At 42.3% G+C, this 23,394-nt stretch overlaps 2 protein-coding genes across 9 annotated transcripts in view; one reads left to right on the forward strand and one right to left on the reverse strand.

The window, feature by feature from the left end:
• Window positions 1–1,310, forward strand: part of NUB1 (negative regulator of ubiquitin like proteins 1) — a 17,039-nt gene extending 15,729 nt beyond the window's left edge. For all 5 annotated transcript variants that reach the window (XM_068934198.1, XM_068934195.1, XM_068934197.1 and 2 more), the window contains one exon: window positions 626–1,310. In XM_068934198.1, coding sequence (XP_068790299.1) covers window positions 626–789 — 164 coding nt within the window. In that variant the 3' untranslated portion in view covers window positions 790–1,310. The remainder of the gene's footprint in view (window positions 1–625) is intronic.
• WDR86 (WD repeat domain 86) overlaps window positions 940–23,394 on the reverse strand; it is a 27,945-nt gene continuing 5,490 nt past the window's right edge. For 2 of the 4 annotated variants that reach the window (XM_068934200.1, XM_068934199.1), the window contains exons 4-7: window positions 22,413–22,845; window positions 12,948–13,083; window positions 8,018–8,121; window positions 940–5,953 (exon numbers count right to left, since the gene is read on the reverse strand). In XM_068934200.1, the coding sequence (XP_068790301.1) occupies window positions 5,735–5,953; window positions 8,018–8,121; window positions 12,948–13,083; window positions 22,413–22,845 (892 nt within the window). In that variant the 3' untranslated portion in view covers window positions 940–5,734. Of the gene's footprint in view, window positions 5,954–7,387; window positions 7,408–8,017; window positions 8,122–12,947; window positions 13,084–22,412; window positions 22,846–23,394 lie in introns of those variants that run through there. The other 2 variants (XM_068934202.1, XM_068934203.1) reach the window with 2 other exon arrangements.

Raw genomic sequence — 23,394 nt, forward strand, 5'->3', positions numbered from 1 at the left:
TTCTCCAGCAAAAGGGCTAACTTGCAAAGCTGTGCTCGGAAGGGTCAAGGGGAAACTGCTGCTGACTCAGCTATGGCTTTGGGACACAAGGCTGCCTCGTTTCAATAGGGAGGAACCCATTGCCCTCTCTCATCCCCAAGTAATTCTGACTTCTTCCGTCTAACTGACCAATTCTGCTTAAAAACAAATAAATACTTCCCTTCCTATATGCTTTCACAGATGAGCAAGTTCCTAAGACTCTGGCACGCTTCCTGGAGCCTACCACTGATGATGATGATGTTTTTGGCTTGCTAATGTCTGTAACTCTTTGACTGTTAGGAGATTTATTCCAAATCTGTGCTATACAGTCAGCTCACTCTACCATATATCCCATTCTTTTGTTCCTTGTAAGAAAGAGCTGTAACTGTTACTTGCCATTTAGCAAGGGGGAAACGCACTTTCTCTCCTCCGTTATCTGTCAGAGCTGTAGTCGTCTCTGTTGTGCACCTAAGGGCTTTCCTACAGCTTTGAATAGTATTTGCCATCCTGCAGTAGCTGGCTCTTGAAGAACAGTAGTGCTAGTGAAAGAGGGAAAGCATAAACTTCTTTCAGAGATGAATAAACTGCCGTTTTATTTTATGGGTAGGTTCTTCTAGTTCACCAACAGATGAAGACATGGAGACTGATGCAGTCAATGAAATCCTAGAGGATATTCCTGAGCATGAAGAGGATTATCTGGATTTAACACTGGAGGAGGAGGAACAGATCATTCGTGAATACTTATCCTATATACAAGTACCACAGCATTAAATCCCATTACGTCTGCTTCAGTTGTATGCATTTACATTGGCAAATTGAGTTTGGATTATAAATGCATCTTCAGCTTATCTTTTACTAAATGCCTCGAATTCAGTTAAACTACAGGTAAATCACTTAATTCCTGCTTATTTATAAATCTGCTTAAAAGCCTACATGTGTGATGCATCATAATTTATTGTCATAGCAGAAAAATAGAAACATTTATTTTCAGAAGAAAATTTAATAGAACTTAACTATATTTTTATTGTTGTGAAATAAGTTAATTCACTTAGTATACAAGTAAATAAGCATTTCTACACCATTTTAAAATACCAGCTTCAAAAAATATTTGTAAATCAGAAGCCTAGCTCATGAGCTATATAGAGCTATCGTCTTACAAACTGGTTTTCTTTTCTTCTGAAAGATTTCTCAGAGTCAAATATTTAAGTCTCTGTTGTGCATGGATTTTTACTGCATTTTGCTTGTCTCTTCATGCAGGTGTTAAAGAGCCAATAAAGATGACTATGTGCTGGCTTCTGCTTTTATTAAGTGTCTTTCATGCTTTGTTTTTAAAAAGTAGCAGAAAGCAGCTGGCAGGGCCGCATCCTGTCAGACTCCAGTGAGCTGTTTTTACTGCAGTATTTCAATTCATAACTAGCTAACCAGTTTCCCCAGGTGCCTACTCCTACTTCCGACAGGTTCTAGACTTGAGACTGAGATTAAAGTGTTCTGTTTAACAGGGACTAGAAGGTCTCCCTTAAACAAAACTGGGTTCAGGCATTATCTCAGCAGTTGTCCCCAGCTTCAGAATTCTGAAAAAATGGCTTTTGGGTTTGCTGGTGGTTTTGGTGGTGGTGTTTTGTTTGTTTGTTTTTTGCTTAAGTGCATTTTGTACCATCTAACTTCCTGCTGCAAAAACACTCCTTCCCCCCTTGGGCCCTTGGAGCAGAAGTTTCCTGCGTTATTAACCTATATTAGAAATGGTTTATTTTAAGACACTTTCAATAACTTCAGTCTGGCGGTAGAGGGAGCTCATGTCCCACTTGCTCCATGACGAAAGCTAGAGCTGGTGGGAACATAGGGAACACTGGAAATAGCAGTGATCCTTGCTTATAAAGCCCGGTCTGAACAAGGTACTGGAAAGTGAATTTTGTGGTGACAGTTCATTCTTACATATAATTTATCAGTGGGAGAAATAAGGGCTTCCCCTTTTGGTAGGGCAGGCAAGACAGAGGAGGAGACTCAACTATGGCCTGCAAAATGACTACTCCGTTCCAGTTGATGCCTTTAATAGGCTTCAGTAGTGGATTTTTGTTCCGTGCTTATCTTAGCTGATGGCAGCAGACAACATGGAATGATTATGCTGTTAAGGAAGTACTTGTCTTTCACAATTGTGCGTCAAGACAAGTGCTACAAAAATTAAGGAGTCTTGTATGTCCTCTGAGGAAAAAACAGCCCCGTCACCTATTTGTGTCTTCTGTTTCTCTTTAGAAGAGCATTGAGGAACCACGGAGCGAAAAACAAGATAATTTTAAGGGAGCGCTTCTCACTGATTTGTCCTGCGTAACTTGTCTGTGATCTCTCTGAGCAGAGGACGCAAACACTGCTGCTTTTTTTTTCGTTTAGACACCTTTTGTGGGTTTAGAAACCCTTTTAGCAGTTCTGTCCCATGAGGGACACAAAGTGAGCTCCTGCAAAAATTAGCTGGAGTAGTTAGTGCCCACCACTTGAAAGCGGGTGCCAGTTTAACACGGGATGGGGGACAGAGTTTCCCAGCAGAGTCTATATATGCTACGTAGTGGACTTCTAAACTATAGTAAAGCCAAGACGGTACAGAAAAAAAATTAAGATGCATGCAGTTTTAATAAGAAAGAGGTGGGAAAGCACAAATCTATTCTTTTTTTTTTTTTTTTTCCAGCCAGAAAGGTTCCCAAACCTATCAGCGTTATTGCACTGCATTATGCTAGCCTCTAAGCATGCACCCAAGGAGCAGCTGGCTTTACAGGTGCTATGGCTGTACAGGTGCTACTTCTTTGAAGTAGCTTGCACAGGAAAATGGCAGTGACAACCTAAGAGGTGAACATTTGTCCTTGGGGAGCTTAAAATTAGCATCATCATAACATGCAGTGCTTGTGAAAGAAGCCATTCCTCAATGGTGTGATTCCATCAATCTGCACTGCCCCCAAGTAACTGTAGGGGCAGTTTTAAGTGATCAGCAGGGCAAGAAGGCGTTGGCAAAAAGGTTTTAAGTTAATTAATTAATTTTGAAAATATAGCTCAAGACACTGTGATATGTTTAGCAACAAGCAGAAATTCTAATGACTCATTAATTCCTCTCTTAATGCGATTGCTGTCTCTTACAGCTGTTTGCCCACTGTGTGCATCTGCTGCACGCCAGAGCTGCTCTCCCTTCTAACAGCATGTGCAGTTTTAAACAAAGCGTATGACCCTAACCATCCATACAACTCCAGCCATTTCTCGCAAAGGCTTCCTACTTAGCATTGACCTCAAATATGAATAAAATTCATTGCATGCCAAACCATCACCCTAGCAACCAAGAGCCCCCATCCTCTAAACATTTCCCACAGGGCTACCACAACAGGACTGAGAGGTTTCAGGGAAATTAGGGTATAACAGACAGATGAGCTCCAACATTAGTTTCTCAGGGTAGGCATTTACCATAATGGAAGTGCTGTTTCCAGCTAGCTGTACAAACCTGCCATGTTTGTTAGAGCTAACAAAGCTTCTCATCAGGTGAGGTGAGCGGTGTGTGGAGCAGCAATGACAGACGCCAGTGATGGCATGTTAGGGTTTCCTACCAGACTAAGGGTCTTCAGCAGCCTGTTTGATAGTAGGCATTACAAATGCCAATCCTTCAGCTCCAAGAGACAGTTTGTTTTGTTTTAGTGCTGAGCAAGGCAGCAGGGACGAACCTGGGATCTGATGATTGCCACACAGGTTTCTTTCTTTAGTTTAGTTAGACTTACTTAATCTCTTAGTTGTAGCTGCTTGCGTCTGCTGTCCATTACGTACAAACAAACAGGGCTGCTTTGAGTCCATCCACCCTACCACCAGCCTGTTCCTACTTTTCTGGAAATTGCTGCAGCTATAAGATGGTAGGACCCTTGCCTTGCTGCATATGAAGGGCACACAAATACCAACCCCTGTGAGCAGCAGCAGTGAGAGCTGACTCAGTGTGCATGGTTCAGTCGCACATGCTTTTCCCCTTAAGACTAGTTTGTGGCTACTCATCCCTCCAATAACTAAAGAAACTGAGTTCTGGCAGTCTGATCACTAGGAGGAGGAAGGACTGCTCCACAGCACAACTGCCTCCAAGCCCCATCAGTGAAGGAAAGGCAAGAAATGCTTCCAAAAGTGTATGTTTGTTTTTAACATATTCCATCCATTCTTGGCTGGCTGCAGAGGCACAGCAGTTAAAAATCCCCTCTGTATGAGAAGAAAATAAATAAAAACTAGACCATTAACAACCTGTAGATGCCACATGTTTATTACTCCATTCTTTAAAAAAAAAAAAAAAGGTATTACAACATTTTTATTTGCTGTAGTACAGAATAAATAAAGCCATAAAAAATAAAAACATGTGGTTAGCTATTCTGCACTGATGCTACAAAGAGCTGTATCTGCAAATAATAGAAAAATAAAAGAACCCTTGTTTATTCATGGCTCAGTGGTTATCAGCGAGGGATGAACAACTTGGAAAAAGACAGGGAGAAGTACCCTTGAACATGACTGCTTAGCCAATCTGACCTCATAGCTGACGCTGCTTTGAGCAGGGGATGGACTAGAGACTTGCTGAGGTCCCTTCCAACTTGAATTTTCCTGTGATCCTAAGACTGTCTTCTGATCTAAATAGTCTTGAGTCACCAAACTACAACTGGACATTCATTCCCGTTTCATTACCCAGAAGAAATTGAGCTAGGCCTGGCAGACAGGCAAGGCTGGGTCACCCATACAGCCACATGCTGGGGCTTTAATTGACACAACTGCTCCTCTTTCATCTGACATGGTGCCTCCTGGTCAGCTTCCACTTCCTGTCATCATCTGGGGCAAGGCCCTTCAGAGGAACCCTCCAGCACTCTCCTCTCAGGGGAACCATGCCTGGGTCAAACAGATCTGACTTCTGGCACACCCTGGCAGCATGGAAGATATATGTGAAGCCATTGATGCTTCCTTTGCTGAAGTGGGGGATCTTAAAAGGTAGGAGAACTGGCTAGTTTGTTGGGACGAGGCCAGCTTGCTGTGCCTTGGCAAATTGTCAACCTTGCTACAGAAGGCCTGAGGTTTAAATTGTCCTCCAGCTTATGTTTTATTAAAAAAAAAAAAATTATTATAATTTCTGTCCCATTACTCCCCACTTCCCAGAGAGTTGTTCAGTCTGCTTTGAACGCCTTCCTGCTGAGCCACACCATCCGGCATGAGTTGGTCTGATCAGCAAAAAACTGATCCAAAGGTGAGCTGTGAATATGGAATTCACAGTCATGCTGCAGGGCAGCTTTCAGTTCTACATTCAGCTGAACAGAAGGCACGTGAGGAGGCAACAAGAACAGCAGAAAACATCTCTCATCAGATACTAGCCAGGCAGAAGTGTGAAACATCTGTGCCAGAAGAAATTGGAAAAACAAACCAAAAAAACAAAAAAAACCCACAGTCTTAAATAGGTTTCTTATTGAACACACACACACACAACCCCCTTCCCCAGACATCACCAGAACCACACTGCAGTCCCTCCTGACCCCAGTACTGCTCAGCTAAGAGCCATCAGGAGCAACGGTCTGACTTGAGTCCATCTCATGGTCACAGGGAACCCCAGCTCCTGAAAAGAGGTTCAGGCAATGCTGTTTCCTATCTCTTTCCAAGTTCTGGCTTATTTGTACACAGTAGCACAGGAAACAAAAGTTTCCGCTTTGGTCACCGATGGAAAGTCTGTCCTGGCAAGTCACATTAGTTCAACAGCCTCATGTTCCCCATTTTCTTGCTGTACTATACAGCCGACTTTATTGTTGAAAAGTCGAGACAGACTTCCCTTTTGAGAGCTCCGGCCCTGGGCGGACCTCTCCTTCTTCCAGCGTCGCTTATTTCTCTTGCATATTCCCCGGATGTCCCAAATCCTTAGTGTGCCATCATGGGAAGCTGTGTACAACAACTCATTGTGAATCTGGAATAACAAGGTCATGCTTAATACCAAACTGTACAGCTCAGAATCACCACAATCAAACTCTCAAAAGTCAGAGCAAACACAGCCTGATCCTAACACTTAAGGCCTGACAGCTCATTGCAAGAGTCAGTATAAATTATCATAAAAGCTGCTAAAGTGGAATGACACACACCCAAGTCACGACTCACTTTTTTTCTCAGTCACTTCACAGAGCCGTAAGAAATAAACAGCATGAGTTATTTATAACTTAAACCCACTAGAAAGGCAATGGGGAACTAAACTCAGTGTCGGGACATGCTCTAGCTGGGAATTTCAGCGCTGTTTTTAGACAGCTGGTTTTGAAGATCAAGGCTAAGGAAGCACCAAAATCAGCATCAGTGGGCAGTGGGGTTTTCAGGGATGCTTTCCTTCTCACTTTCCCTCCTCTTTTGCAGTAAATAACAGGTACGATTTCTTTTTAAATTTTTTGTTCATCCAAACCTTCAGTAACTTAACCTTTATTCCCCCCCTGTAGTTTTGTTTCTTTAATGAAACTTTTACTTCTGTTGGTAACATTTCCAGTTACCCTCCCTAGCAGTAAGCAATAGGTCTCCATCATCTTCCCCACCTCCTGCTTCAGCCTGTCTGCCGCGGGCTCTCAGCCTTCCCGAGGCAGGCCATAATAGCCAGCATCCCACCCGGCAGTCTCGTTTACAAGGGCACGAAAAGGCAAACCACAAGCACCACGTAACTGAAGACGTATCGCTCGTAACTGCGACCAGGGGTCACGCTGACTCTTTGCCACTGCACCGTGTGTAGACGGTGCTCTAACAGAGTGGTGCATATATAAGCACTGCCTTCTCTGCGGTGAGCAAGGCAACAAACACTAGGAAACCCAACTACTCAATACCCAAAGGTTTGCAATTTAAGATCAGTTAGCCACTTGCTAGTCCAGAAAAAAAATATACAGAAGATGATATAGTCATATTTACACCTGTCTGTGCTCCAAAAGGAATTTTATCTATCTATCTCCTTTCTTTTTTTCCTTTGACTGTCAACCTGTCAGGAGCACTTACAAAGTTTCATGTTCTTAGTCAAAATCCTCATCCTGCACACAACTTCTACCCAAGATCTTGGTATGGGGAGATGCGGATCCTTAAACACACAAAGCGGCCATGGGATTCAATTCAGATTCAAACTTTCCACTCCAGGATCCCCTGTGTTTTATAACTTAAATCATGATACTGGTCTTAACACTGCCCCAAGGATTATTAACTTCCCCCCTTTTAACATTTAAGCGCTAGGATGCCTTAAGGGTAGGCAGGCAGAGACGTCTCTTACCTAGACAATACACAAGCAACTTTTTAAGGACTTCATTAACTTTTAGAAAATTATTAACCCAATGGCAGAGACTCTTCCATTTGTCTGGTGGGATGAGTTATACATCAATATAGGCCGCCTTGTAGTCTTTATACCTATATTTATACAAAAAAAAATGCTGATGGCCATATTTTATATGAATATTTATATATGGGGTAACACATGGAAATCACCACTAGCTCTTGACTAAGACCAGAAGGGATGGTCACCAGTTGCTAGACTGTTGAGGGATGCCATGGCCAGGGCAGTTAGGGGGGGTAGTGCTATGTGTTATATTGCTTGAATAAGAAAGAAACTTCTATGCAGCACAGAGCATTGCAAGCACTTCTCCTCACATGCTCTCATGTGACAGAAGAGGTCTCATGATGTCAGAGTCCATTCCCTGCCCCTGCCCAGGATCAGTTGTATCCGTCTCTTTCCTTATGGATGCTTGCCTAACTAACTGACCTGAAAAACCTCCAATCAGAGACATCTGACTGTCTCTGGAGACCCATTCTGTGGTTTCACTTACCCTTACTAGTACAGAGTTTTTGTAAAATTACAGAAAGGAAGATTCAAGTCCATTTCATTTGCCTTATCCTAGAAAAATGTCTGATCTGAGGAACAGAGAACAGCCGGCCATATCAGTTCCCACAAAACAAAGGAAGGAGCAATCAGAAGGGAAGAAGCCCAACATCTGGCTCAGCAAAGAACTCCCTTCCTTACCTGGATGCAGTTGATGATGAATTTGTGTCCTCGGAAGATCTTTTGCAGGACGCCACTCTTGGAATTGAAAGCTCTCGCACAGGCATCACCACTTCCTGTGAACACTGCAAGGCAACCACACAACACAGCATGTAGCCAGATGTCAGCAACCACAGAAGGCCAGTTCACACGAGTTCAAAAACACACCAAAACCTAGTTCACTAAGGAGCATGACATATCATTTCTACACTTGTCCTCTTCTCAGTTACACCAAGGTCAGATGACTAATTTCACTGGCCCCAGCAGGCTTGTTTTTTCATTCATATTAAGTTCCTACATACATCAGCATTTGACTCCACACACTTCAAATAGACATTTACGCCCTTTTCTTCCATATAGATGTCTCTGTCTAAACATGCTTCAATAATTCTAGCTCAAGCAGGCAACTGAATCTCCAGTCAGGTTTCAAGGATTTCTGTCAAGCTCTCCATTTGTTCTACCATTGTTATTTCCAGGTTCCCACTCATTACTACAGTATCTTCATCACTTCTGCTATCGCATCAAGCTTCAGGGAAGCTTCAAATCACAGTAACAGACTGATACCCTCTCTTATATTAATAACACACGACATTTGGCCTTAGCATTATTAAAACATACCATATTTCTCACCCATTTTCAACCGAGAGTTTACTATCAATAGGTAGGACCATCTCTGCTGAAATACCACGGTTAAATCTTCTGCCCTCAAAGGTGAGCAGCATGTTTAGGCAGCTTTACAAAGAAGCTTCATAAATAATTTTAGAAGAGCAGATTTCTTCCGCTAAATCCTGTCACTTAGGATTACTGTCAGCAGTAGAGCCTTTAAGGGATTCAATGTTCAAGCTATAACCTCAATTTTGGACTAGCGCAGGTGTTCACAGAACTATTTGAAGGTTTTGGCCATAACTCTTGTATTCTATGTACTATAAAAGTAAACGCGCTGTAAGATTTTTTTTCCCCTCACTAAATCAGGCATGACTGGAGATTTTGGCTGTCTATCAGGTTTTCTTAGGGTTAGTTGGGCCTGAGAACAATTTCTCAACACTTCAGGGTCTTCAGATTAGGCCCCCCAGAACTGCTGCATCTAGGAACTACAAGACAGTGTTGAATATTTAGGTTGTATTTTTAGCAACAGGCCCCAAAAGAACATTGGCCTGCTTTAAGGGTTATAAACGCTCTTCATAACACTCCTTTCTGCTAACTTACCCTAAACTCCTCAACTTTACTAAGAGATAAAAAAAAATTCAGAACTACAAAAAGTAAAATATTCACCGATCCCTGCGTTTCATGCCTTCACCAAAGCCATGGAAAGATTTGCAAAACTGAAGTGCCTGAATAACAGATTCCTTATCTTTTGGGAGGGATCAGGCACTGGTTTCCTAAGGAGAGGTGATGAAATGAGCACTGTAGTAAATTCAGGGCTCTCTAACACGAAACCAGCCAACAGGCTACCTACTGCCATCAACTTTCCAACTTCAACTTCAACAGCAGCAGGCTGGGTACTTGCTCGGTACACCCAAAGGCTATCTTCAAGAAACACCTAGAGGAGTAAAAACCAACCTCATTCTACAGGGGCCAGTACAAGGGCCAGTATGACTGTGGTTGCCAACACAATCCTGAAAAACCATCGCATCCCATTCTGCAAACCAGTAACAACAATGCATAGCATAGAATAAGATACTATTTTTTTTCCCCTCCAGTGAATGGAAACCACTTAATTTTACACACACGCACAGAGAGTAGGAACTAATTAAGAGCTGTTTTCACTTTATAGCTGTCAGTTTATTTTAGCTATCGCTATCAGGACTTTGCTTTTGACAGATATCTTTCATGCCTTTTCAGCTGTCACTCCAGATTTAAGAAGTCTCTTTGCACCTCTAAGTTTCAAAGGGAAGCTGCTGATCTAACTTGGATTTAGCATTTAAATATAGACTTATATATACACACCTGCAAAACAAACAAACAAGAAAAAAGTCAGAACTACTTTTTTTTTTTTTTTTTACTTGAATTTCAGAGTCTTGGGAGGGAGGGTTTTAAGTGTTCCCTCAGAGGTTTGAAACGTGAAAAAACATAAATTGAATTAAATTTTAACTGATGAAGCACATATTGTAGGAGACAAACAACAAACATAACATCATTAAGTCAATTAGATTGAGCACCAACTTTAATATTTTCCATGCTATTAATTACACAGACAGATTGAGGAAAGCCACTAAAAACCACATTCTGATAGTTTAGTTCTCAGATCTGTCTGGACTCCCTGTACTATACAGAGCCATTTAGGAAACACACATATATATATTTTCCCCTCATTCTTAGATTATATACTTGTATTTAGACTGTAAACTCTTTGGGGCAACCAGTCTTTGGTATTGATCAGACAGTAGCAAGCAAAAAAGCTAAGATCTTCTAACAGAAAGTCACCACTTTGCAGCAAGGGTTCTCTCCATGTTCCAGGGCTGATGCAAATGTGACAAACGTAATAAAGTTGATTTATCCTGAAGCATTTTCTTCACATTTTCAAAAGACAGAACATACACATAGCGCTGATCTGTCCCAGGTGAGCGACAGGAATTGTTTAAGCTACACTAACTCCAACATTTTCCAAAAAGTGAAAACGTCTCTGATCACATATTTATACAGTGCTTAATAATCTTGTTTCAATTAGAATCTCAAGGTATAACTGTAATGCAACCCAACATAGTATGCAAATCCATTTTTCATCTTTCAAAAATTAAAATGCCTCTAAATTGTATTCAGACAGATCCCTAACATTTTTCCATGACGTTTATTCTACTTTTCAGGTGGACCAATTCAATTCTCCCTGTTTGACACTTCAGTATTTTAGCATTTGATTTAAATAACATTGCAAACACTTCTATCGACTATCAAGATGTTCCTCACAGGTCTGACTAAATGCAGCAATATTGCCTGCATTGTAGAAAAAGTGTTACGGAAAAATAATGCAAGTGTTTGGCAGGGTTGGGGGAGGGAGAGAGAGTTGATGGGGCAGCATCTTGGAATGAAACTTTTCTTTGAGTCTAAGTTTTCTATATGATAGTTTGTGGCAGTCCAGTCAAGTATATACTGGTTGGACGAAGAGCAGGATCAACACCAAAACTTGCAGCACTGGAGGGCTCGCTAATTAAGGAAACAGTCTCTCCATCTCCCAACTAGACATAAAGATTTGTTACTGTATCAGGCCAATATCAGCTTAGCATGGTTATCTTGCCTTTGGGTAGGCTTGATGGATTCAATGTTTGTCTTTTAAATTAAAAAAGGGAACAAAAACATTTTGTTTGCCAGTGTTCATGCTGGATTAAAACGTCTGGTTCTTTTTCCCTGTCGCTACCTATCTGCGTCTCTGAGCAATAACATCTTCGAGGTGCAGCCTTTGGGGTGCTCGGCCCCTCTCGCCTTTCCATTCCAGCCCTTAAGGCTGAAATCAGGAGAAATTATAGCCTGCGGGTAGGGGAGAGAGGGGCAGTTCTGCAGCGGATGCTGACATTAACTATAAATTATGACTGTTTCAAGGGAGAAAAGTAGTGTGGTGGGTTGAAGGTTGAAAGGAAGGCTAAAAAAAAGGCTAACTGATTAAAATCCAAAACTACCTATGGGCTTGGTTACATTTTAAGTTTTCAAACATAATTAAGGAAGTCCTTCAGTTACTGGATGCTAAGTGTGGTCAAGCAATCAGCCACATCAAGCATGATGTTAGACAACTGTCATTAAAGTGTAATCTGCATGTGCAGATACCACCTTCTTCCAATGCATATTATCTTGCATTTGTCAGCCATTTATCACCGTCACACTGATCATCTATCTGCCAAAAGGGACATGAAGCCCCAAACGGTAACTATTCATTTGGTGTTATATGTGGATTTCACAGCTGAAGTACAGAAATTAAATCAGAAAAGCACTGCAACTTTCCAGATTAGTTCAGGAAAGGCATTACAATCCCTGCAACCCATAGGCAGTAAAGGAGAGAAGCAGTTGTTTGGGAAGCAAATGAAAGCCCATCAGGTCTAACGTCAGTGGCAGTATAAGACAAGGGCGATGCATAAAGAGGTTCGGGTTGACAAAAACAGCGCCGCAGCCTTGCGAGCCAAACCCAGAAGTGAACAGATGACACGCTGAAGGAAAGCCAGGCAAGAGAGGGATTTAATGAGGGAAGTTACATGGTCAGAATATACTGTTATATCAACAGACATATGCATAAGGATATTATTTTTAATAGGGTTATTGAAAGCAATGAAGTTGAGTCCTAAGCACTAATAAGAAGGCAAGCAATACTTGGCTACACCAGAAAGGTGGCTGGAGGAACAAGTACAGGAAAGAGGACAGATAAAAAGAAAAGAATTTGCAGAAATGAGTCTAGGAAATGAGCAGAGTTTGAACAGGAAACCTAACTGCTAGAAAAAAAGCAGTGGACATTTGAGATGCGACCCTGGTTTAGGACAATACCTTACACGGTACCTACAACGGAGCAGAGGCAGGCACAGGGCTGCATCTTCAGCAGCAGCACTTGCTGCCCCTGGGAACGCAGCAGAAGCAGACTGACAGACAACGGACTAGTTGAAGCTAAATCCTGGCTACTCCAACAACCTACAGACAGTTCAGGATTTAAATCACCTTCCTTGATAAGAAAAATTCCTCCGTGGCTATAAGGGGATAAATCATCTGCCTCTTCACTTGCCAGAAGAGGGAGGTGGAAGGTGGAGGGAAGGCCTAAACATCTCGCCTGGAGTAGAACAGCAAAGTTTGATACTGAACATAAACGCGCTGGAGTTGGAAAAAAAGTGACAACTTCCCAAGCCTCCAAAATTACAGTATTCTCTATCAACAATCTTTGATCAAAGGCAAACATCCAAAATGAGACAGGGGATTGCTGAACATAGGAAAGGCAACTTACAGATCCCAGCGTGGTATTTCAAAGTGCTAACGCTGTGTTTGTGAGCCTTGTACGTTTGGATTCGCTCCCCAGTGTCTACTAACCAGCACTTCACTGTCCTGTCCGCGCTTCCTGAATACAAGTGCCGATTCACTAGCTGAAGAGAAGAGAAAAAAACATCAGCAATAGTCTCTTAGGCACGTTTGTGAGACAACTGCACTGAAGTGACTCCTCTGAAGTCATGGTTTCTGACAAGAATTACACCTCAAAACAGAGGGATAGCGTGCAAAACCAATCGTGCATTCTTCATGATCACGTTGCCCATTTGAATTTTTGGCTTTAAAAAACAGCTTCCACATTTCAGAAGATGAAAAAATTAGCCCATCTGCTGGTGCAAGCAGGCAGGATTTCACTGAGCTTAACAATGCTTCCCCTATGTCCATAATTAGTTACATTAATAGAGCCTCAAAAATCTAGTGCAGTTTCTGCAAAGCACAGGTGACATGAACACTAATCAGATCATAAGCTTCAATTAAAACAAAAAATCCAGAATAACTTTGAGTGACAAAAAGAGTAAATTAAAAATAAAATCCCACCCAACATAAATCACCGTTTAACAGGGTTAGTCTGCACAAGGTCAATATTTAGAAACATTCCTTCCTCGAAACGTGTGTTTCCACAAGTCTTTCTACAGTGTTATCTAACGATTAACTAATTACCTACCCCTCTCCCCCAGGATTCTGAACATCTTCAGTCGCATTACCTTCTGCTGGGTGTAGTAGAGCAACCCTGCCTATAAATCCCAAGGACGAATGGCGTCCTGTTGTAGCAGTCGTTCTGTAGGTTGTGTACACTCACAAGGGTAGAGGTTGTTTTTTTTCCTTCCATACAGACAAGAGAGAATGGCAAAGGGAAGAATTCCTATCTGCACCACGTAGATGGAGAAGGGAGACAGAGACAGAGAGAAAGTGAGGGACCTGCGCAAGATTATAAAACGAGCCCACGCACAGCAACTATATGAGACTTCCTAAATCCAAAGCCCAGCAGCTTAGCAGGGAAATCCTCCACAGTGTGAAGAGAAATCTGGCATTCTATGTTTATTTAAGAAAAACAAACAAAAGCTTTTAACAGCCATCACTGCAAACAGCTCTGACTGCATACTCCTCCAAGCCAAAGCCTTCCTGGACACCTGCCCTTTGAAGGCAGCATAACGAAGTCAGCCAGTCAATCATGCGCTATTCCAGCAATCCAGGTGCTACAGTCTGAGGTAAGTCTCATGGACTTATGACAATCTCTACGTCAACCAGACAGAAAATAGGTGCAGAGACAGGAGGGAGAACCAGAATTTACGTAAGGAGCAGTGACATCTTGTTTCCCCTCCAGACACACAGATCAGCAGAGCACTGTCCCCTTACACTCTTCAGATGCCTCCAGGAACCCTGTGAAGGGCTGGTTGCCGAACACGTGGCAAATCAACCTGACATGGGTCTTGCTCTATGTTGCTTCTAAGGGTCCAGCTCTTCCCTCCACCCAGATTATTATAAAGCCTTGGTCCCAACTCTTTGCACACTCTCTCTCTATGACGCGGAAATGTTTTTTATTCTCTCCCTTTTATTCTCTCCCCTTCCCACGTCCATTCCCAAAAGGGATCACCCACTGCCAAAAGGCATCACTAGCGAGCTTTGCACAAAAAAAAAAAAAGCATTCACAGTGTTGTAAGAACAGCAAACAAATGGTATTTAAAGACACAAAGCACTACTGTGACGGGATTTTCTGTGTAAGAAAGGTATGCAGCCAGGCCAAGATGATCACTGGACACGGTTCCCACCAACCCAGTTGGAGCAGTGCATGCATAGCTTCCTGCTAGCAGAACTTGGCCCACAGGACAGTTTTCATAGCTCAACATCAGGAGCTTGTAAAACACCTACCACAGTTAAAAGCCAGCAGTAGTTCAAAGTGTCACATCCTATTACATTTGAGCTGTTTTAGCAATGGCATTAATATTACATCTCAATGAGGACCGAGAAGGAATGACCAACAGCACTAACAAAAGTTGAGAGCTACACAATTAGCCCGAGGAAGGTAACCTGACCTTTAATTGCAGGGCTCAACCTGAACAGGCATGAAGAGCCTAGTCACACCGCACCTGCTAAACGTAAGAGGTTGTTTTGAGTTGGGGTCCTGCTGGGTTGTTCTTGGCCAAGTCATTGCATTTCTGTTCCAAACATCTTGCCAGCAGCATCAACCCACCCACTGAACAAGGGAAAACACTAAGTTATAACCTCCTGCAGGTAAATGCCACTCTGCGTTAATGGTACATTAGGTTACACTGCTTGATTTCTACATTTAAGTGGGTGTATAAATGTTGAAGTGAAAGAGAATAGCAGCAACTTGCCTAGATTTGCTGCTTTGCAAGATATAAAAGTGTGTTAAATGATGTGGGCTTATTCAGCTAATTTATGGAACCATAAATTAGATTGGATCTTACGAGAGAGCTGTAAGAGCTTCCAAGGCCCAGCTAGTGACTTGGAGAGACTGTACAGCCACTGCCTTCATTAAATTTAAAGCCTTTGTGCCACCTAGGCTGCCCTGTGGTACACCTTTATATACTTTCCTTCCCCCTAAGCAGCTGAGCATAGGATGTAGTCATACTATATGTGCAGCACTGGAAAGCATCTTCCCCCTCAACCACACTCAGAAACAGCAGTAGTAACAGGTTAAACAAAGACGTCACAGACTAAGTCTGCAGCAGAGCCAGCAGCAAAACCCAGCATAGGCTCTGACTGTCACACAGCCTCTCATTTCCAAGGCATTTTTAAAACCCAGAGCATGAAATAGCTATTAGCGGGGAAAGCCATCAAGAGCTATCAGCTCAGGCTGAAGCTGCAAATCAGATCTAACTTTAGTGATACGATGCAGGCATCATCTCATTTAAATTGATGTAGATGCCTACAGCTGAGATAGTCCCCTTATAGCCACGGTAATCTAGGGCATGATTCATCTCATCCTGAGGGAGATGTCTAAAATAGGCTGCCCCTTAAAAAAGGCTATTTCATCCCACTGACAAGGATAGCCATCTCAGCTGTAGCTGCCTATATCAATTTAGGTGTGATAACTCCCGCTTTGCTTGACTAAAGATAGGTCTAGTTTACAACTTCACCCTAAGCTACAACACTACAGACATCTGTATTTAATCAGACAAATCGCACGCAGCGCTCCCAGCCCAAGCACCTTACAAGCAGACCCCACTCTCTATGTAACCCATAAGATAAGTTATCCTCTGCACCATACAGACGGGGGAAGCAAGATGCAAGGCAACTGAAGTCCATACCCAGAAAAGGATTTGAAGCTTATGGCGTGCTGATATTTGACTGCCAGAATCCCAGAGTACAGCCCTGATTTGGGAGGCTGATAACGCCTGTCCCATGCACAGGAAGCTTTATATGCCTCCGAGCAGTTGTCACAAGCATCAGTGCACAGAGCGCAGTATCCCTGGAACTGGTCAAGAGTGAATACGAAAATCAGAAGGGATTCTCTCTGAAAAGAGCAAGACTGAGGCACCAATTCAATCCGATCCATGTCAGAGCAGTATTTTTATTCCACAGTTTTCTCTGGGAGCTTGCATCCAGAGGGTGTATCTCCTGCCAGACACAGCAAAGTTAGCTCTACCTTGTCGAGGCTAGAAACAATGCCAATACCCTCGCGCTGGTTGGGCTCAAGCCACCTTCACTGTGGAAGCAGCGGAGGTTCTAGGACCAGCCAGCAGCGCAGGCCCTTGGCTCCTGTAATTATTTTTTCTTAAGTAATGCCTTTGTTGAAAACTATCTGACCAGCCCAAGAGAGAGGGACTTCAATACAAAACCCCCTGCCCACTTCCAACCAGGTGCCCAAAGCATTGACTTCCCCTTAGGCTGCCTTCTGCTTGTGCTCCTTCTAGGACTCCTGCTAGCCTCCTTGCACTGAGCTGGCTTCTCCTGTCCTGCAGTCATGGCACTCTCCAAATGGATTGAGATCCCCTCAGTCTGAGGAGGCCATTTAATCCAGGTCTGCCAGTTCTGCTAGGCTATCGGGCACACGAACAGGTTCCCTTCCTTCCCGTCACGTTCCTGAATGAAAACGTCCACAGTTGCTGTTCCTTGGGCTAAATATCCCTGCTGACATGTGTGAAGCCCAGAAGATCACTTCCCTCTTGGGAGTTGGACAAAGCATAGCAACCTCTCCACCAAAATGCTAGATCGTGCTGCAGCTTAGGTGGGAGCTAAGCCTCCCACATGCACCGACTGGCACCCATTTTTGTTTATAGGCACCCAGGTGGAGTCACCCCAGCAAATACTTCTGGATTTACAAACGGTAGGACCATAACTCCCGGGTGGTTTTTTTCCAGCTCAAAGACTCCAAAACCCACATCCAATTCCCTAGGCCTCAGTCCTATCCTTATTAGAGAATTTAATTTTCATATGATTTAAAAGGAAATATGTAAAACTTCACTCAATATTTTCCAAGTAGAGCAAAGTCTGTCAACTCTTGGTTTAAAAATGATCAGTAGATACAACTACATATTCTAATCTGCCAGTGCCTGGAGAACTAGCAATCGTTTCAGAGCTCTATTTTCCTTGGCTGGCTTTAAGAGAGCCTTGTTCACTTTGGCTAACTTCCTAACAAAGCTCCTGACAGGGAAAAGCATGGCAAGGCAAGGACACCTGTAGCACTGCAGAGAACACTGAGCAGATTTGCAGCTCAGATCCTAATGAGCCAAGGAGCTTCAAAAGAATAAAAAAGCTGATGGCAATCAGATGCCCAGTTTTAAAGCCTCAGCCAGATAATCACTGCATCAACATCTGTAACGCTGGCCGGTTCATTTTTCTCATTACTCTGAGAGACTTTGCTTTGAATGAGACACAACCCTGAAACACAGGAATAAAACAAATTTGTCTTAATCCCCAGGCCAAAGCACTGGAGATGTACTATTCCATGAGAAAGTTCAGTCAGACTGGCTTAAAACTACCAAAGTTACAGCAGTAGCAAAACACAGATTGTTAATGCTGAAGTAGTTACAAGCTGATATTTAAAAACTCATATTTTATGCAACTCTGACCTTGGTTGTAGCCCCTAGACACACCACTGTTCAAATAAATGAGCAAAAACAATCTCATCTGAAGTTGCTCTCTCAAGACTGAAATGTCCCTATTGCTCCACCCTTGGCTGAACTAAACATATGCAGCAGCTTAAGACAATTTTTACCTGTATGAATGCCAGAAAATTTTTGAAATAGAGCTGCTTAGCAGGTATCGCAACCTACTGTTTATAGAAACAGACTTTGCTCTCCAAATTAACCTTTGCTATAAAACATAATTTACCTCTCATCCAAGGAGAGGCAATCAGCTCTCCAATCAGATTTGGATAACGTCCTCTTTCTGAGGGTCAGGGCAGTCAGGCTGGTTCCCAGGAACTCGAGTTCACATCATCAACCACCTTTCCCACTGCTGGTTTATTCTCCCCATCAGGGTCAGTATTCCTACAACCTGCCTGCTGGGCTTTCCGTTCACAACCACTTCCAAGTTAAAAAATCACCAACTAGACCAATCTCATGTTACAACTATGTGAGCCTTCAGCTGAGTTAGCCTTTCAGGATCCCATTCAAATCACATTCATTTTAACAAGCTAAAGAACTCCCTGTGGGCAAGAGAGAGGATTTGGTTTTTTTTTTTTTTCCTCCCCTGAGATCCCATCTAGAATGGAGTCTCTGGTCAGATCGTTTAAAAAAATAAATAAACAAAACATTTTTTTCAAACTTCTCTACTGCAGTAATGGTCAAAGTAATAGTCCTGGAAATATTTTTTTTTTCTACAAACAGGTGCTCTACACATTCATATTCCTCTAATTCACATCTTCATCCTTGGATGAATTATGCAATAAATACAAGCACAAATACAAAAATTATGTGCACTTAATTTAATTACTAACTGGTGCAACAAGAGAAAACATTGTGTCCCTGTGATCATTACAGTTAAGTGTATAAACAGAGTTCAGGCAATGGCTTTGTTCAAAGCATTCTTCTCTTCTAGTCAGCTTTAAAAGGCAACTGAAGGGAAGGGTCCCAACAAAGGATCTTTTGCAGGAGAAACTAAAGCAAGTCCTTGCCCACTTATGTCCATTTACAACTCCTGTTGCAATTTTCATCCTAGTAAGAACGCTTGCTGTGGTATCCAAGATAAACTCCAAGCTAGATCATTTCTTTCTGCCAACTTTTGGCAGCACAGCTTTGATAAGTACTCACAGAGGCTGAACAATCAGCAAAGGACAAAGCAATCCTTGTAAATAGTTTGCAAAACCACTTTGGAGACATTTATAATAACACACACCAGTCAATATTTAAGTCAGGGTTATTTAGCCTATCGCAGGCAGTTGTGTTAAAGAAAATGAGTGTTTGATTATTAATTAAAAATATTAGTCTTTAGCCAGGCCTGAAATTTTTAAGTGGGAGAACTAGAATGAGCTGTGTGATTGCACTCAGCCCACCCTTGCTTTTTCCCTTCGCTTCATATGAAATCTCATCATCAGCTCTTTTATGCAGTGGGAGCAGTCAAAATAGGTGCCCTCCCTTGCCTGCCAAGCTACCATTACACTACAGGAGAAACACAGACTGAACAGCTCTGGCTGCTCCACTGCTTGTGACCTTGCTGGACTACGTGCCTGAAGTAGTCAGGAAGCCAAAGTATCTAGTACGCACAAAATTCCTGCTGCGGATACAAAGCCTACTGGTAAAACTTTTGCCAGTCCAGTTTAGGTAGTGAGGAAGAAGGAACAGAAGAATGGCATTAGAATAAGCTGATTTCTGCAGCAGGATTACTTTGACAGCAGATCACATGCAGACAGTTCAGCTGGTAAGTCTCCTCTAACAGGGATCCAAAGGATGTTGGAGAAACTTGGGAGCATTCAAAAATCTGCGCACGCCTGTGGCATCACCGCTTTATTTTTTATGTGCCGGCACTGCAGGAAGCAAGGTGGCAAACAGGGTATGCTTTACAGATATTCACCCGTGGCAACTCATCCAGGGAGCCTCAGAAATTTCCATCCAGTGCTACAGGGCCACTACTGGTATTCACGGGAAAGCAATGGGAGCTGACTGGAACAGTGCACACCTAATTTGCAGCAGTTTGTAACATCGTGGGGCACTCCTGCTAATAACAGTACATTTTAAAGTTAGGGAAAATATGGTCTCAATATCCAAACTTTTCCTGTTCTGTGTCCAGGTTGAGAGCTCACACTGAGCATTTCTCAAATTTTTGGAAAGGGCAGCCTCCCTTGGGGTCCTTATTTGCATAAATAAAATGAAAACAAGTTTTCGTTTTTTCCCCTGTAGTCTCTCCACACAAGCTTTATACCAGCCAGAGAAGAGCTAACTACCTTAATTGCTGGTACCAGCTCAGCTCCTCCAGCACAAAGGAGTGAAAATCCAGTGTAATTAGTGGCTTACTCCTCTGCCGTGAAGAAACTGTTGCCAACAATTAAAGCTGTCTGCTGGCTAGTGTGAACAATTCACTGCTACCTCCAAGTCCTTCCTGACCCACAGTTTGAAAAATACCATCCTCGCTCACTGCCACAGATTGCAACATCGTCACAAAGCAGCCCTGGGCAACAAAGGCTCCAAGAGTTTTTGGAAAAGAAAATAAGTAAAAAATTTTTTAAAATAGTAATAAAAAACACCCTGTTCAGGAAGTTTCCATTCTGTTGTAACATCTTTGCATAGATTCTGGTGATTGACCCTTTTTTAAAAAAGTCAAAATATCATGTGGGCTGTGCTGAGAGGCAGCCAAGTGGAGCAGAAGGGCTAGTGTTGAACTGAGTAAGGAGGAGTGAGGAATTCGGAAAGATCGACAGGCTAAAGGTATTCAACAGCAATACACTGACTATTTAAGCTGGGACAGGTTTTAGAGCCCCAGAAACTAAAGGCTGTCTTTGGGGACAGCACGTACCTCAGCTGGAGGTACGTGCTCTAGTCTCAGATGTCTACCAATGATGAGAGAAGTGACTGGCTACCAGTTTCTCACAGCTACAAGAAGAGGATTTGGCCAGGACTGTTGCCAACACAGCCCTGGCAGCGGTAATCTTGTGTACTGTGAATTGTTCAGGTTTTCCAAATAGATATGTTGGTTTTGCTTTTCCTCTCCCTCACAAAAAGTTCTGTTTGTTTAAAATCACTGTTTAACTCTGTGCTCACAAGTGGAGAGGCACTGCTCGCTCTTGAGCATTCAAAGAGGGTAACTGAACTTCCCAGGCTTCTGGGAGAGGGTCAAGCCAGTTTTGTGTAATAATTTCAGTAAGAACCCAATTAAATTAAAGCCAGCTCTGTTGCTGCCAGTCTGTGCCTTGGAGAAGGGTTACAATTAAACAGCAAAACATAGCGTGACACTAAGAACAGCCACAGATTTACTTGAGCATCCTCAAAATACATTACCACAATATCATAAAAACAAGCTTTAACACTGAGAATTTACTCAAGCAAGACAAACATTACTCCAGGGCAACATGATTCAGTTTTCCCCCCAACCTCCAAAACTAATGGAAAATACAATTCCTTCAGTATTACTGGGCTTTCAGTCTGCTAATATCAGCTGTAACTATCTTCTTTAGAACCACAGACAACACTTATTGAACAGCTATTAAAAATACATACTCTATCCTCTGTAAAGGAGAAGCAATTATGTTCCACAAAAACAAGCACGGAGAGTAGCGACAAAACTATTGTTGATGCAAGTTAATATGGCACACGTATTTAAAAACATTTAGGTTTGCTGACCTGAAATTAAGTTACAGATCATCACATAGCTTCTTTCAATACTCCGTTAGCGTTTTCTGGTGTATAATGGAGTTTACAGAACAAGTACTTGTGCCATAGTTCTCCCTTTCCTTCTTTCCCTTTCTCTTGTCCTGGCCATCCCTTAGTTTCTCTCTTTCTTCTCTCAGACTACATCCGTGTGTTTTTTTTAAGTAGGATTTGTTCTAGTTGTATGCTTCTCTAACATCTCTTACCTTCAGAAAAAGGAAAAATTGTGGGCCTCTGGTTTACTCTGATTTTTTCCCTCCCCTCTTTATCTGTTGCTATGTATGTTTCCTTGCATCAACAACAGCTCACCTTACCTTTCTTCAAAGACTAACGGTCCTGCGTATGCAATTCTACTCCAGGACAGTGCTCCCAGCCACCTCACTCATGACTTTCAAGACCCAGGAGGATTTTACTGAGTTAGAAATTAGACTGGAACAGCCACTAGATGCAGAGAGGATACCAGGAAGCATTTAGGAAAAGAGGAGTTGTTTCAAGGTTATAGAGTGCTATTGTTTGGTTATTATATGAATGTTTAGTTTAGCATTTACAACTTGTCTCAGAAGAGTTTCTTCCATGGATGAAGAGACAATTGAGACTCACAGTAGTTGGGATACAGTTACCCTCCTTTCAACGACTGTTGAAGAATTTTCCATTCTTACCTCTAGACAAATTACTGATCCTTGATGTTCTTTGAACACTTTCAGCTGCTCACCAGTGACAATATTCCACGTTCGAATCGTGTAATCCGTGCTGCCAGAAAACAGCTCCCTGTTTGGTGCGTCAAGTATAAGGCATAAGACAGCTCCAGTGTGTCCCAGCAGAGTCTGGTAACAGCGCCCACTAGACACCCACCAGACCTTAACAGTGCAGTCTGTGCTACCTGTCACCAGTAGGTCTCTGCTCACTTTCTCCTCCTCTTCCTCCTCCTCCTCCTCCTCCTCAAGAACATCCCTGGAGGAGTAGTGAGCTAGAGTCAGGACACAGTTCCGATGGCCCCGGAATTCCTGGATTTGTTTCTCCTTGTCCACGCTCCAACAGCGGGCCGTCCTGTCATAGGAGCCACTAAAGAGATAGTCTTTGGCAACCAGGATCCTGTAAAAAATAAAGTTTGCATGTATTTATAGTATCATGCTTTTTATATAACTGCTTTTTGTCGCAATTTCAGTGCCAAGAATACTGAAGCAAGAAATGGTAGCGTGAACACCACATGTAGAGCCTTGATTCATCTTTCCTGTTTAAAACATATTATATAGGAACACACTTCATTTATTATGCAAAAGAGTTCCTTACGTCTAGTTTTGAAAAATGAAGCCCCTTATTAGGTAGTCCAATGTGGATATTGTAACATTGTAGCTTCGGGCACTCACATTTTTCTAAAATCTTTTCCAACATGCGCTAATACCTACTTTCATAGGTTATATAGTGCTAAATAACTTTTTAAAAGAGAACTCATTTTTTCCCCAATTATTATATATCTATATTTACAAATAATTATTTATAAATAGACCTATGAAAACACCTTAGACTTTAAAAAAAAAAAGAACTTGAACTATAACTGATAGTCTACAAATATAATCATCACTCCATCATCAAATAGACAGATTGCAGAAATATTAATATAGCTAATGTCACTTAGCCTAG

This window comes from Struthio camelus, chromosome 2, assembly GCF_040807025.1.
Source record: "Struthio camelus isolate bStrCam1 chromosome 2, bStrCam1.hap1, whole genome shotgun sequence".
Lineage (NCBI taxonomy): Eukaryota > Metazoa > Chordata > Aves > Struthioniformes > Struthionidae > Struthio > Struthio camelus.